Source organism: Cataglyphis hispanica, chromosome 1 (assembly GCF_021464435.1).
Source record: "Cataglyphis hispanica isolate Lineage 1 chromosome 1, ULB_Chis1_1.0, whole genome shotgun sequence".
In the NCBI taxonomy this organism is placed as follows: domain Eukaryota; kingdom Metazoa; phylum Arthropoda; class Insecta; order Hymenoptera; family Formicidae; genus Cataglyphis; species Cataglyphis hispanica.
Window position 1 is genome coordinate 6814767 of NC_065954.1, and position 16214 is coordinate 6830980.

Sequence of the window (16214 nt, forward strand, 5' to 3'; positions counted from 1 at the left end):
TCTCTGAAAGCGATTATCGATGGTCTGTCGGACAAGACAGGTCGCACAAAACGAGAAAAGAAGGTTTTACTGCCGCAATGTCACCAAATAAATAACGATTATATTTGATTGCCTTGTACACTTACAATTGCTGAACAGCCTATCAAGCCGTAGATAAAGTGTTGATAGTCATATTTTCTTAAGAAGAAATGTAAGAAATAAGCGACTCGTTATAAATTTTTTTCACATATATAATCAAATGTATGATACATAAAAACCATGAAAGTATTGTTACATGAAATAATGAAGCTGATGTATCTTCATTATTGCCTCGTTTCTTTTTGAAGAAATATACAAATTTTATTTTTTTATAAGTTTCAAACTAATTCTCGAAATTATTGCTATAAAATTAATTTCCATAGCAATTTATGATGTCAGCTCTCTTTCCCTGGATAAAAACCATACGTTCATAGGCTCGGATTTTCCTTTCATGGATACGGGACCTCTATACTCCAAAAGAAATTGAGGATCTTGATTTTCGGGCATGCAAAGATATCTGCAATAAATCATACAAATATTTGTTGTAATCATAATACATATAATAGATATAATATAAGAGTTATATTATTTTTCTAAATATTTGGAAAAGATATTACATACATTTCCTATTATTTACAAAAATATTTCATGTAATATTAAAATATAAATCTTGATTCTTACATATATAAAAAGTTTACATCAACTGCTTTTGCACGAATTTAGATTATCCCCGAAAGGGTCATAGAAACCTTTGAAATGCGACTTTACATCTAATCAAATTAACTCTGTCGTACATGCCGTATCTTTTTCTCCATTCGTAATCATTAAAAAGTGAACGCTCGTGACGGTCATTGCGTGAATTTTATACGTCACTAAAGTTATATGCAAATTATGGAGGTGTTGATAGATTGTTATTTCGACCGATTGTTTTCAAAAATGGAACGCAGTTGCTTAGCTTCGCGATACAAACGTCGCGAGTTGGTCGGTTATTTCACAGATGTGATAAACAGTTGCGCAGAAGGTAATTAGCTTTCTGATATCAATGTCATGTGAATATTTACATACGAGACGCCTAAGTAACAAATGGATCGCACTTACGGATTAATAATTATTACCATGATAGCGTCATTTTATTACACACGAATCTGATAGAAAATTCTTAATTTATTTATAGGCAACGATGATGCCGCGAACATATATTAACGATGGTTTTATTTGCTAATTTCTTATCTGCCTCTTCACGACGTGAATACTTGAAACATGCGAAAATATCGTTACTCATTGCAACCTTACCGTTACATTAAATTTGCCTAATCCTATCCTTTTATTTGTCTTTGTTTTGCCAATGCCGTTGCAATAACGGTGAAAAATACCAAGCGCCGTAAAGGCATCGCCACAAATTCCAGAACAATTTGCATCTCTGTCCCTCGCCCGCGTTCTACGCGGAGAAATATTTTTTTCGCGATACGATCGACGAGAATTATGGCTGTTTGACGTTTTCAGCGGAGAATCTCGACAAACAGGATGTGTGCGAGAGGATCGTCGTCTCGGCTCTGCGTTATCACAATATCACGATGATGGAGAACGGCTCGGTCTGTCTGCTCGGCAAATTTCACAATGTCCTCTACGTGGCGGCGAAGCTCTGCTACGATTGGGACATCGACAACAACGAGATTGTCAGTCGGCTGTTGAATGACATATTTTACTGTGAAAAAACGTTCGAACGATTGTTCGTCGGAGCGATTTTTGGCACGCGCGTAACACATTTCCTATCCGGTTGGAAATGCGATTTCGACGATCGCGAGGACAATATCCGGGCTCTAGTGTATTTTTTGAATCACGCTATTAGTGGCCAATTAGAATATCGTTGCGAATCCTCGCTAATAAAGAGACGTTTCATTGACGTGCCTATGGAATCATACGGACAGGTTTTGCCTCTGAGAGTCGCGATTCAGCACGGCGCGCCGGATATCCTATTGATCATGTTGCGCTACGGCGCCTCTGTCGAGTCTGACAAACTTGCTCCGTCACCGATGGAAATCATCCTGACGAAGCTGAGCGAGTTCGAGGTGCAGCCTGGTCAGAAAGAGATTGTTTACCCGGAACATCTAGTGACATGTCTGAAACTGCTACTGCGAACCGTGACCACTGTTTGCGCCAGGACTCCCGATCATATTGCCAATCACATCGGTATTTTTAGTGTTTCTTTGTACGAACAGTATCCCAATCTGGCGAATCAAAATTTGATACCTCCGGAACGTAGCGGAGTCTGTCCGGCAGAACTCAAGCATTTATGCCGTTGTCGAATCCGCGAAATTCTCCATACGAATTGGGCGCTGCCTCGCGGAATTAAAAGTCTGCAGATTCCAGAATCTTTGAGAAATTATCTGGACCTATTGCAAGATTAACGGAAAATACCGTTCGTAGTCACGCGATGTTTGCAGTTGGCATCGATCGTTCCTTTCCGCCCCGACATGGAATCTCAGAAATATTTTATCACACGTCTCCGTATGCAGTTATGTCCTAGAATTTCACTGCGACTCAATATGATCGCGCATTCATCCGGAATCCAATAAATGCGCGCGACGTCTTTCAAAGTCGCCGTGTAAATGTGAATCGTAATTCCTGCCGCATCAATCTGGGCTTGAAGTTCGATCAAATAGATATATATATATATATATATATATATATATATATATATAGAGAGAGAGAGAGAGAGAGAGAACGGAGCAAAGCAATAAAGCGCAGACTTTGACAAATATGAATTCTATATCTAAACGTCAGACTTTACGTGGAATTTTTGATATACGCGAATAAACTCGTACAACGACGTACAGCATAAGCCATTCAAGTAGATTTAAGACCCAAGGTTTGAGAAAATGTCAAGTTTAAAAGGTCGACGATGATAACGTCTCATAATGACGATGCATTTAATGCATCTTGGGAATTAGAGAAACGTTTTGTGAGGGATGCTTGTTTGTCTGTGATGCGAATACCAGAAACATTCGAGAATAGCGGAAAGTATGTCGTGAGACGATGCGAAATGTACACGTTAGGGAAACTAAAGTTGCGATCCATTAGCAACTTTCTTTAATTTAAAGAAGCGAAAGTAAGGTAAAAGGTGCATAATTATGAAAATGAGGGACTGATAATGAATGTATTTTTACATGTAACATGAAAAAAAAGTCACCTGTGTACATATACATATACACACAGGCGCGCATAAAATAATTTACCTGTAAGCGTCTTCCGAAACATTGATTTTTCCTGGTTGACCAGTCGTCTCCGTTCTACTAGTTAAATTCACAGTATTTCCAAACAAACAATAACGAGGCATGCGATGACCAATTACACCAGTAACGACTTCACCACTGTGTATTCCAATCGTAATTTTCTGTAATAATAATAATAATAATAATAATAAAATATTATTATATATGCATACAAATATTAAGAACAAATATAATATAAAAAATATAATTTATGTATTTCTTTTTTGTTTCTGTAATATATGCGATAATTTTTACACGAAAAAATTATTAATATTAAATTATTAATATTAATATTAATGTTAAATTATTATTAAGGTTTATTTTTAATCGGGTACAATAAGTACATATATAAATATACTTTTACGTCACATTTTTTTTTCTTTTTTTCTTTTTACTTGTCTAAAACTATAACTCATCGAAATTATACTTTCTTCTCCGGATTAAATCATAAGTTCTAGTACCATAGTATTGTAACTGTGATCAAATATTTAAGTAACATGAAAATCGCATTTGACTCTGCGAATAAAGTTAGCCCACTTCGTAGAAGTATAAAATTAATACAGACGTGCTGTTTGTCTCTCGCGAAAGTGTGTGTATATACACACACAAATATATATACATGTATGTATATATATTTGTACATATGTATATGTGTCAGAAGAGATTTCAACTTTCTACAGAAAGTCAGCGAACGGTTAGCTACCTCGATTATCTCTTGTATGGCAACCCTTCAAACACGGCTGCCATATGATGTGCGATGTTTAACGTATAGTTTCTAATGAACGTATTCCATCGACTCTTTTCGAATCAATCGACGTTATCGAACCGTTTCACCCGGCCGCAGTCATAGTGGTTGTAGCAAAATATAGCTGGTAAACAGATTGTATATGTACATACCACAGGTTCCCCATCGATCTGCACTTCGTCAGCCGCGAGATCCATCATGTCCAGCGCTAGACGAGCGATGCATCGTGCATGGCAACGACAAGGTTCCGGTAATCCACTCACCGCCATGTATTTATCACCAACGGTCTCCACCTAGACCGACCAAAAGTGGAATTAACTGCAATGGAAATCTGAGATAAATTTGAGAATATTATCGATATCACGTGGGAACAGCAATAATATTTGCGTGCGATTAGATTGAATTTATTAAGTACTTTTCTTAAGCATTTTATTAAAAATCTATAACGTCTTTTCTTTTATATACGAGACCATAATAATCTCTTTTTTTTTTGTCATAAACTGATTTATCCTTGTTATATAAAAATGAAAAAAAAAAATAAAATATAAAATTTATTATAAATATTTACCTTATAAACATTAGGATTCTTTTTCGGATCAGTTAACACGTCAAAAGCCGTGTACAGCTCATTAAGCATGTTAACGATCTTCATAGCGCCATTGGAGTCTGTATGAGCAGCACAATAAGCTCCAAAACCGACTATCCCAGAGAACAGTAAAGTAACGCAATCGTATTTTTTTGCCGGTACTGGTCTTGAGTGCCTGAGCTCGTTCGCCACCGAAATAGGAAGCACCGAGTAGAGTAACCTATGCGTAGAACACACAGAGAATCTTTTATTCATCGTCGCGCGCGCGCTAGTTTTACCTAATCGGATTGAAATTCTCACGAACAGTTCTTGGCAAGTTGACACAAAAGATTGAATTCGAGTAGTTTCTACAAGAGAGTCTCGAATGAAGGAAGCATCTCAGGAAAAATTTCTACTTTATTCGAGCTCTCAAGCGGAAGAATCGGGAGCAAACTTTTCTATCCGCTGTATCGTATCCCGTCATAAATTCATTTCCGTTAATTTACATCGGAAAGATTCTTCGTCGCGGAAAAGGATTCGAGGCAGAAGGAGAATCGCAAATTTTACAGATAATCGTGTTAGGCAAGCGACGCGCAAATCCGACGGGAAGACTTGTCGACGTTTCTGAATAATCAGGAAACGCCGCGAGAGGAGATCTTTACCTGTCGGTTTTCTGCTTCTCACCGTCGAGTTCACGGTACGTCTGCTGCAGCTTATCAGTGAGCAGTTCCAAGTTGCGCGTCAGTTTGTAATCCGCCTCAAATTGCTCCGACATCAGGACCAGATCTCGAGTGGCGTCATGCAGAGGGACGTCGCTCAAGTACAAGCCTCGCCTGGAGCCGAAAGAATAAGCTTGACACATGAGACACTCTATGTCTCTTGATACAAAACAACATCACGAGGATAGAGTCGTTCGTCATACGCGCGACACCGGATCCCTCCTTCCTTTGCCGTATCAAGTAAAAATATGTTACGTATAAAACTTTTGGCTATATCAACATACGAAACTTCCAAGACAGTCAGTTATGCTTAACGCGGATGGAGAAAAAATTCAGAAGTCGGTCGGAAACATTAAGATTATTATTACTGAACGTCGCAACTTTCTTTTTCGCAAAAGAAGAAGGAACAAGTTTAACAAGTCTTACAGCATTGAAGTTGCGCAAAAGTTTATGGTAATGAGTTATAGTTATATAGTTTCATTTACACTTTCCGGTTTAAAAAAAAAGGATTTTTTGCAAAAAGGCGATTAAAAAAAGGATTAATAAAATTATAATGTAAAGTCAATGTAAATCTCACCTAGTCAAGTCATCAAGATTCATAACACTTGGATAACAGAGAAAGATAACTAAATCGGATTCAGGTATATACAGCATTTGACCCTGGAATATATGAATTAAATTTTTACCAGATGCAAATTATGACAAATTCTCCATCAATTCCTTTTTATTTTCGATTTGTTTTTACTGACCTTTAAACGAAGATATGAATATTCCTCCGCAGAATCGACGCGCATAACTCCCTTTTTCGTTCTTAACACGTATACAGTATTAATATGCGACAATATATTCTCAAATGTTAATTCTAGATGCGGTCTGACCTAAGAAGATTCAAAAATTCATTGAATTAACCTTTACGTCGAAACGCGCATTAGAAATAGGTGCAAATATTTTAACCAAAATTATGTGACATAATGTTCGCGAATGGTATGCATAATGCATTGATGATTTTTAAGAGATATTACAATGACGAGCTAATTGACAACATCGCAATTGATACGTATGAACAATAACGCAAATTGTGTTAAATGTTCGATTCGGACAACGTGCTTTATGTCAGTCACAATAACCCATATTTGATATACGTTCATGGCCTTATAGACATGTGTAATATAATAATGGCAGGCAATGCATTGCGCACTAATATGATTCCTTTGACGCAAGCAACAATTAGTAGTACATATTGAAAATTAACGATCGATACTTCATGATACGAATACGCAGCAGCGTCGACCAAATTCTGAAGCAATATTGTTAAGCAAAAATTTTTTTTTATTGTTTATAGATAAAACTATAACAATTAACAACGAAAAAAGAAATAGCAAGAAAAATATAACTTATTTTCTGTCAGATGCAATGATTTCAAGATGCAAAGTACAAATAAACAGTGCATTAAAGATTGTAAACTGCTGATAAAGGAAACAAGAGATAGACACAATACACACATATAATAAAAATGTTGCGGCGCATTAACTCACAGTTAAGAGAATGTCGCTTAGTTTGCAATGGCCACTGCAGACGCGCGGTATAACACGTGTTATGGTACATCCGGTTTGAATTATTGTAAGATCTCGATTGAACATTAGATGGAATGGAAAAACTCGACAAAACGTTGTCGGGCTGACCCTTGGTTCTACGATCATTTATTAAATTTTCTTTTATTGCTGTTTTATCGTAAGAAAAAAGCTATGCTCTTTTTATAATTAGCTTTAGATATGCATCAACGTTTAAGCGTCTCAATTTATTGCAATCACAATTTTATCATTAAATGATTTATATCTCTTTAAAATGAACGACTCACCGACGGATAATGTTTCCAATTCAGCGATCATAGGGTTTGCCACGACTCCCGGTCCTGATGCATCAGTTATGAGAAATTGCACATGATCGCACTCATTTTTTGTCTTCACTATCTGCATGTCAACGTCAGTGCCGTGCAGTTTTTTCGCGACGGTCTAAAAAAAAAATATAGGGATTTCTTCTACCATTTATATTTCCACGTAATTGACTGATAGGAATCTCTCGTTAAATCATCAAACTACGCTTTCTCGCGCGAAATACTCTTTAAAATTTTTTATAGACTGTTGAATAAATATTTTCAAGGATATACTCAAAGATATAATTAAACTTTGTAAAATTCCCGATTCTTGCATAACATCATATTTTTATCAGGCTGCAAAATTGAATACCTTAACGATTCCAATAACGATGTGTTCCAAACCAGGTCGATCCGAATAATAATGCAAAATAAGCGCGCCATCCTCGGGTCTCTCTGTGCACCTAAAAGAGGGTGCTCTCATGCCTGGATATAATGTACCCAAATGATCATGAAGTGCATCCAAGTTCTGCAACGTAATGCCGACGTGCATATGTATCCGATATATGTGTTTTCAATATTTTATATAAAATGTATTTTTTATCGATTAATATTAATCGCTTGTTACCTTCTAATACTATATTTTATATAAACGTATTTAAACAGATTTTCTTATTTTTTATCGCGCAAATAGCTAGCTCTAATTATAAAATCGCACAACAACATATTAAAGTAAACATAACATCAAAGAGAAAGTAATAAAAATATAACTGCATTCAAGTTGTTTTTAATGTTTAAAACATTTTTATGCTACGTGAATGTATATATATATATATATATATATATATATATATATATATATATATATGTATGATAATTCTCATTATATTGCAAAATGTGAGCGAAATAATAACACTTTGTAAAAAGCAAAAAACATTGGATTTAATATTAGATTTAATCCAAACAACAATGAGACAAGACCAATACAATAGCATGATGTACGTGTGCTATAAAATACTTACAGTACATTTTCATAATATACTTCTCATTTTCTGTAAGTACCGAACAAACTAGTTGCTGCCTATCTTCGATTCAAAAAAATTTAAATAAAAGTCAAAATTATTATTTATAAAGATCGCGAGCCTCCCTACAAAAAAATACAAGATTTATGAGAAATGTATTGCAAGTTTATAACAGAGGCATCAATGCCCAAAGATTTGTGTTAGCCTTGTCGCTTGCTTAGATTATTAATTAAAACTGAAATAACAAACCAAAAGTTACTTTTTGTTTATTTTTTTATATTTATATTAAATTTAATTACATGATTTCTATACGCGTGTGTAATGAATATTTTTTTTCCGTTTATTTCTTATAATTTTCAATAACAGTATTCAATTTCTTAAAATTTATCTGCATTATCTTTAGAATATTGAAAAGTGTGAAAAAGATATAAAGTAATATACAGATAATTTTCAGAACAAAATTCTCTAACGTATTTATTCGGGAAAAGAGAATATATCCGGTTTCCATGACCAATTTAGCAAAAGATTCCACAATAAATAACGACATATACACCAGATGCGCGCGGAATATGTACAATTTAACAAGCTAGTCAATTATTAAGATTGTCCTTAATGTGAATTTAAAGTATAAGTGAAATCAGTTAAATCTGATCGAGTTAAAGATGAGATACGAATTATAAGGTCTACTTTCGGAATTAGCATAAATTAATAAGAGATTAAGCGCATCCAATCGTGTCTAATCTAAGAGAAATCTGTAATTAATATGGTTTTCATGCTTTACCTGCAAAAAATCTCTAGGTGTTGCTCCAAGGACTTGAAGAATCTTGTCATAACCGGAATCTTGGCAAAACTCGAAAAACATTCGACCAAACAATTCAAGTATTTCGTTGGCAGGAATATCTAGAGCATAAGATATCCATATAATAACTTTCTCTATTATAAATAATACTCTATACAATAATATCACATCTTGTTGCGATTATGAAAACATACGTACTAAGTTTATTGACAGCGGCGGATATCAGATTATATGTAATCTCGTCTTCATAAATTTGTCGCACTAGAAACTGCCCTTCCATATTAACCGCCGCATCTTTTCTAAATCAACAATATAATAATAAAAATATCGCGATAAAAGACGAAAAAAATATATTCCATAAAACAATATAAGTCATTCATAAAACTCAATCAATTATTTTCACTTTTTCAATATTTTTCAAAAATATTTAATATTATTTTATATTATTTTATTATTTTATACTATTTTATATTAGATTAGAATTCTATTATAAGTAATTATAATTATTTTGTAACATTCCTAAATTTATATTATACTTTTTTAATATTTTAAAAGAAATTTTAAACTTAATGATTTGATAAGTACTTTTTGCGGTCTAGCTGCTATTCAATTTACATATCAAAAATTCCCAGCTCTTCTTTGCTATGGATATCGGGTGTCATTTAAAGTCTTAAAGTCTCTTGAGAGCTTCTACAATACTTATATCGCGGAGCAATTTATATATTCTTTAGTTATTCAAAGAGAGAGAGTACTTATAAAGAATGATACTTGAAGTAAGAGAGCTAATTAACACAAATAATTAAAATAAAATTAATGAAACAGATTAATAATGTTATAAAATTAGTTGATAACTTTTACATTATATAAATTTATAATTGCAAGTTTTTATCAAGTTTGTATCTTATCATACTAAGATTAAAGGTTCAATCTCTTTTTAAGTAACGTTGTTAAAAGGTGTAATATTTTAAATCATTTTTAATAGCCAAGTATTACAAGTTACTTTCTAATTGTATTACGATGTTGTTAATAAAACCAGATAATACTTCTGATATTACCTAACATTATTCTCGATCTAATTTTGCCGACCATATTGCTAAACTTTATTTAGGGCGGGCAAATTGTCTCTCTTATAAGTACTTTTAATATAATAATATTCTCATTTTGCTTGTAGAATAATTCACATTTCAAAGTACATGAATAATATATACTGTAGAACAATTGTAGTACCATAATATGTTTAACAATATAATTAGTAAAACAGCTTTAGTATTGCTAGAGTTATATTTTATTATATTATTTAAATTGAAATAAATTTGCATAATAATTAACCAAATAGTTAATTCATTTATTTTTTGTAAATTTATTTGTTTTTAAAAAATTATTTACTATTTCTTAATTTTTAACTCTTGCAAAATAAAAGGTCTTTTATAAAAGACTAAAATTTAAACAAAAAGGTTTGATTTAAACCGGTTTTAAATATTTTTGAACATAATAATATTTACGGTTAAATAATAATATGTATGAGCAATGTAAAAAGAGGTGTATCTTTATAAATTTTCAATATATATATATATATAAATAGATGAGGAAGAATCTGTATAGTTTAGTAATCTTCATGTACAGACATAAATATAATTTAACGTGAAGATAATTTAGCATTATATATGATTCATATAATAGAACTTTATATCACTCAACGTATAATATATCTTCTACAACTGATCTATGTCAACACTAAATTGCTCGTCTGACAATTTACGAGTGAAATGCCGTATGGATCACGCGAAAGTTCACGTAGGTTTGAGAAGAGAAACGTGTAAAAAGAAAGAATAAGAGAGAAATAACACAAGAGATGGATCATCTAATGTTTTACCTACTTTATCGTCTCCCATGTCTCGCTGCCAAAGGTCTTCATAACTAAGAGTTCGAGAGCGTGATTCACAAAACCGTACTGCACATATAAAGACAAGAAAAGAAATGTGTATAATTTATTAGAGAGAAAATTTAATTACGAAATGATGAAACGCGGACGAGTTGATTATTGACGTCGTAGGTGCTGACGAGTTTGCCCGGTATATCTAACATTTGATAATATTTAATATTTGATAATATTTAACGTGACCGAACGGCAGTTCACGAACCCTCATCGTCATTCGCTCCAAATGTTTCAAATCGCAATCTCGTCAACATCCACGCGATGTTTCTATTCTTTCGCGCTAACGTACCATGCTGCTGCACCTGACAATCGGACTGAGGGGGTGGCTCGGAGTCAATCTCACTTCTCACGCGTCATTCCATTCTGGTTGCCGATTGGAGCCGTGTTTACCTCGTGCACACGAGCTGCGTACTGGAAGGCAACCCCGTCGTTCGCCGGCACACGATAAGTATCGATTTTTCGCTCGTCGTTGCGACTGCGCCACCTAGATATCACCTAGTTGTGCTCCTCTTATACACGAGCCGCCCTCAATCGAGCCGCATACCACCCTTTGGGTTCTCCCAATCCGCTTTACTCCGACACAGCGGAGCCAGCGGCGCTATATAACTTCGCGAATGAATACTTATAAGACTTTCGTGAGATTAGCGAACGGCAACGACTCCTGTCAGCCTGGCTTGCTCGTTTGCGATACGAGCGCGTCTCGTTTCGATGCACGTCGTAATTTAAAAAGGCGGCGAAAAAGAATCGACGATTTATTTTTACAGCCCTTGGAGGATTTTGGCAAAAAATAGATGTAGACGCTTTCTTATGTCGACGAATTGATGACGTAATGAAATGCAATTTTTCAGCGCCATGAATCTCGGAGAACGTCGTTTAGAAAGTTTCAAACTGTAGTATAAAATGTTCTTACACGTGTCCTCTCCTTCTTAAAGTAGCGATTTCTTTAAGTCAAGATTTCTTTCTTTAATGGTACTGAAATGATTGATGCATAATTTACATATCATTTTATGATATAATATTAATTTTTTTATAGTATTTAAGAATAAATATATATATATATATATATTAAGATTTAATTTATGCTTAACGTACATTGCGTATAATTGCATGATATTAGATAGTGTTTGATTTTTTAGATTATAGTTAAGTAGAATTGGGACGTTTGTTACATTATTTCAGTAACATCACATGTGTTTAATATAATACAAATATTCTATCTTTAGCAAATCTATTTAATGCAAACGATAAATTTAATTGCAGCAACAAATGCAGTTTGTCAATTAAATCCGTTTCAAATGAGATATGCAAATTGCATATAATTTTACTTTGATGTCATTAATTTATGTTATTAGTAGCACTTAAAAAAATCAATAGCAAGCGCTTATTACCGAGACAAATGTGTGTAACACATCGTTAAGCTAGTTAAAGTAATAAGCAAAATAATAACTTTGTTAGTTCAGCAAAATAGTCTTTATAATTATAATGTGATTATAAAGACAAGTATTAAAATATGCATAACAGCAAATTTAATATCAAGTATTTTGCTCCGTTTTACTGTTTTCATTATTTTATAAACAACGATATATTTCTATTCTTACATATAGTTTCCATATTATAATTTTAATTTTACTATCAATGATAGATATAACTTGTATCAAGTTGAATCTTCAAGTTTGATATTCATTAATAAAAAAATTATAAGTTGTAAACGAATTGTAAGTAATAAAATCTTGTATATATGTATGTAAGGAAAGAAAAAAAAGCTTTTCCGAAGAAAAAATTCTAAAAATCGAGGAATTCCAAGTTAAAAAATTTCAGTTTAATAAATTTTTTAAATGCACGTTTTTTATAGAGAATATGTATAAAAATATATATCTATATATACGTATATTTTCATAAATTTGTAGGGTGTTAACTATTCGAAATGACCCCATTTCATTCAGAGCTATGCTGAGTAATGCTATAAAATACGCATGAAAGAAGGGAGCGTAGTGACAATTTAAAAACGCTTAATCGGCACAATATCATGCGATGTTCTTCACACAGAAAAGAAAAAAAAAATGAAGAAAAATGAAGTGTAAATATTAATAATATTTTTGTTGATAAGAATAAATAAAAGTGTGGGCAAATCAATTATAATCATAAATGTATATAATATAGTATTTATACTAGCAGAAACATAATATTGGCAATATAATATTTCTGCTAGTATAAATATTAAAACCTATTTACTGGCCAGTCGTGGGCCGTAATCAATATTGGTTGTTGATAGGTAGAGAAAAATCGAGATGACAGATGAAAATATTGTGGGCGCGTAAGAGGCGAGAGCTCAGTTATCCGAAATTGCGGCTATCTATTATTTCATTATCGTTACTAGCAAAAGAATGGGCTATGCTATACCTATTTCCGTATCTATCGCCGCATTTGGCGGAATGCTTTTATCGCTACGGCGTACGTGGCATTCCTAAGGGAGTTGCAGCGACCTCGTTCCCATTGTGTAAAACGAAAATGGTTTCACCTCTCTCTCCTTAGTACTCAATTTTCCAGAAATACGATGAAAAGATCGTCTTCCTTCTTATTGATTCTGTGCCAATCGTATCATTTTGGATATGTATACGTGTAATATATTGTACGAGCACAACAAAATAGTAGCAAAAATTGTTATCGATAAATATATTGCGTTGAGAAAAATAGAAAGAGAAAGAGAGAGAGAGAGAAAAAAGAAAAACTGATTGATATAAATAAAAAAAATACACAAAAGTTATAAAAAGATACATACACGATCAATACAATGATCGTGTAAATCGATTTAAATCTGTATTGAAATTATCAATGATGCATAGCTTGAAGAATGTGAGAACAACGTGTGGCCTATAAAACTATAAATGAACGAAGATGCACGGCTTCCAATTTCATGAATTGCGTCGCGTTGAAGGGAGCCAATCGTGTCGACCGTCAGATGAAACGCATGGCTATCGACCATCAAGATTAAATGGTGCAGAGTGATTCACGAGTGATGGGGGAATCTGTGGGTGCCGGAAAATTGAGCGGGAGCCGGTTATTAGAGTCGTAAGAATAAAGAACGCATCACATTTTGGAAATATATGGACAGAATCATGAGGTGTGCTAATTATATATAATAAGTGTAATAAATCACAAGTTTAATCTACCGTAAATTTTTGATTTTATAATGTATTTAACTTTAACCATCTGATGTAATTCACAAAACTTGACTTAACCGAGTAATTAAGTATAATTCTTTATTCATTGTAAAATAATCTTTTTTTTAATATTATATTTTTTAAAAATATATAATAACCTTGACATATTGAATGATATTTATAGCGTCAGCAATTTAAAACAAGACAGTTCAAACAAGAAAAAATGTAAATCAATAATCACTTTTTTATTAAAAAATGCTTGTTCAATTTTAAATTATGATGTAACGAAGTATTGGAAATAAGATGGTGATGAGAAATTTGAAAATTACGGTATAATTTTTAAATATTAAATTATAAATTAGGAATATGTAAATTATATAAAAGTAGCTCAGTTTTTGAATAATTATCGAATCGCCTACGCTTATGGTATAAATTGCATTGAAATAAGCTCTCATGACAGCAAAAGTTATCCCTGATATTTTCCCGCCCACCACTCATTCAGGCGCCTCGTAAATTTATCTGCCGCCCTCTTAAGTATACGTTGTATAAATAAATACGATTCCTGATACACAGCTCTTTATATATCCTTCGCGACAATCTTTTAAAATAAAAATTTGCTGGTTTTTACCATCTGTTTGAAAAATGAGTTTATTAGAAAATTAATAATATGAAATGGAAATAAAAAACTTTGAGAACGATATCTTGTTTATTATATACCTCTATTCTAGTAAAAATATTTAATTATTTATTACGTGAGAAATATATAATTTTTTAAATTCAATGATGCAACAATTTTTTTTGCACGTGTGTGTGTGTGTGTGTGTGCTGTATGTACGATAATATCATCTACGAGAGATTTTAATAACAATAAAACTCAATTCAAATTATACACATTTGACTTCGCAAGCGTATTGAGATATTTTCATCTAAAATAAAACTATTTTAATTCAACAAACTTGTGTGTATATAGATAGATCTTTCCACATATATTGCGGTCAATTAATCTATTGTTATCATTTTCAGTCGCTCACTCATATTTGAAAGCAGTTAATCAATGACTTTCACACGTAGATCCTTCGGTCGACCTCGGTGATGATAAATAGCTCCCCGGACTTAATTAAAAATACCGTCACGCATCGAATATCGATGAGTGGGCCTTCTCTGCTAAAGGAGATCGAGAAATGCGCGCACCAGCCGGAGTGCGCAGTAATGATGGCCATAATATAGAAATAACTAACGCCACAGAATGCCTTCAGATGACATTATCGATTTTATATCGCCGACATCATCGTAGAGGTCGGCTGTGGCAGATTCCACCCTGTCCCTTGTCGATTTTTATAATGAAACGACGTGGAGCGCGGTGATGCTCATCGAGCAGCATCCCCGTGCGACCATCAATTTTCCTCTTTTCCATGATCTTGCCAGAGGGCGAAGATTAATGTCGGCTTACACAGTTTTTACTCTCGCGAATCGCTTGATTCGACTTGCGTCCTATTAAGATCAGTCCAATCAAAATGAAATATCTTGGCGCGCAAGACTGAAATCAAAAGTACACGTAAATCGATCGAAGACGATCTTCAAATTTTTTAAATAATCCTGTTTCTATCCTATAAGCTAAAATATTTTATGAGAAAAACTCGTAGAGAAAGATCTATACATCCATATAATTTGCATACGTACATATATATATATATATATATGACAGATAGAAAACTTTCTCTAGTTGCAACATCTAATAAAGATAAATAAAAACATCGAAAGCTCCCTGGATATTTGCTAATACATTTGTATATATTAAATTAGTATATTTTGATTAATTCAAACATTGGTTCAAAGAAATACTCTCAACTTTAAATTACACGAAGAGAAATAACCCTTCACATAAAAAAAAATAAAAAATATAAATATAATAAGTAAATTGGTAATTTTGAAAAATATATGATTTATTAAGAAAGTATTATATATTTGTGCGGATAAAAATATATGACTATCATAATTTCTAACGGGAGAATAAATTGTAAGCTTTTATAATTAATTAATCTGACAAATAGTCAATGATAAGATCTTTCTCTCTCTCTCTCTCTTTTCTCTCTGAGTTTTAAAG

At 33.0% G+C, this 16214-nt stretch overlaps 3 protein-coding genes across 3 annotated transcripts in view; 1 reads left to right on the top strand and 2 right to left on the bottom strand.

Annotated features, from left to right (window-relative positions):
- LOC126850526 (synaptotagmin-10-like) overlaps positions 1–16214 on the bottom strand; it is a 132361-nt gene that overhangs the window by 61479 nt on the left and 54668 nt on the right. The gene's annotated exons all lie outside the window — the stretch shown is intronic.
- Positions 81–11358, bottom strand: LOC126850263 (guanylate cyclase soluble subunit beta-1). The gene is made up of 14 exons (XM_050593085.1): positions 11239–11358; positions 10891–10964; positions 9212–9312; positions 8996–9114; positions 7566–7721; positions 7178–7331; positions 6855–7009; positions 6069–6197; positions 5897–5979; positions 5263–5433; positions 4604–4841; positions 4188–4328; positions 3255–3412; positions 81–535 (listed from the first exon to the last, which is right to left on the bottom strand). Exons 1-14 carry the CDS (start codon positions 11239–11241, stop codon positions 406–408), a joined length of 1812 nt encoding a protein of 603 aa, XP_050449042.1. The 5' UTR covers positions 11242–11358; the 3' UTR covers positions 81–405.
- LOC126850857 (uncharacterized) lies at positions 818–3242 on the top strand. The gene is made up of 2 exons (XM_050594265.1): positions 818–1039; positions 1522–3242. The coding sequence occupies exons 1-2, from the start codon at positions 901–903 to the stop codon at positions 2424–2426; spliced, it is 1044 nt and encodes a 347-aa protein (XP_050450222.1). The 5' UTR covers positions 818–900; the 3' UTR covers positions 2427–3242.

Coding starts and splice junctions, on each gene's coding strand:
- LOC126850857 (XM_050594265.1), top strand. CDS start 901: ATGCAAATTATGGAGGTGTTGATAGATTGTTATTTCGACCGATTGTTT. Junction 1,040..1,521: donor GATAAACAGTTGCGCAGAAG/GTAATTAGCTTT, acceptor TGACGTTTTCAG/CGGAGAATCTCGACAAACAG.
- LOC126850263 (XM_050593085.1), bottom strand. Junction 9,115..9,211: donor CGCCGCTGTCAATAAACTTA/GTACGTATGTTT, acceptor CTTATGCTCTAG/ATATTCCTGCCAACGAAATA. Junction 7,010..7,177: donor ATTGGAAACATTATCCGTCG/GTGAGTCGTTCA, acceptor AAATGATCGTAG/AACCAAGGGTCAGCCCGACA.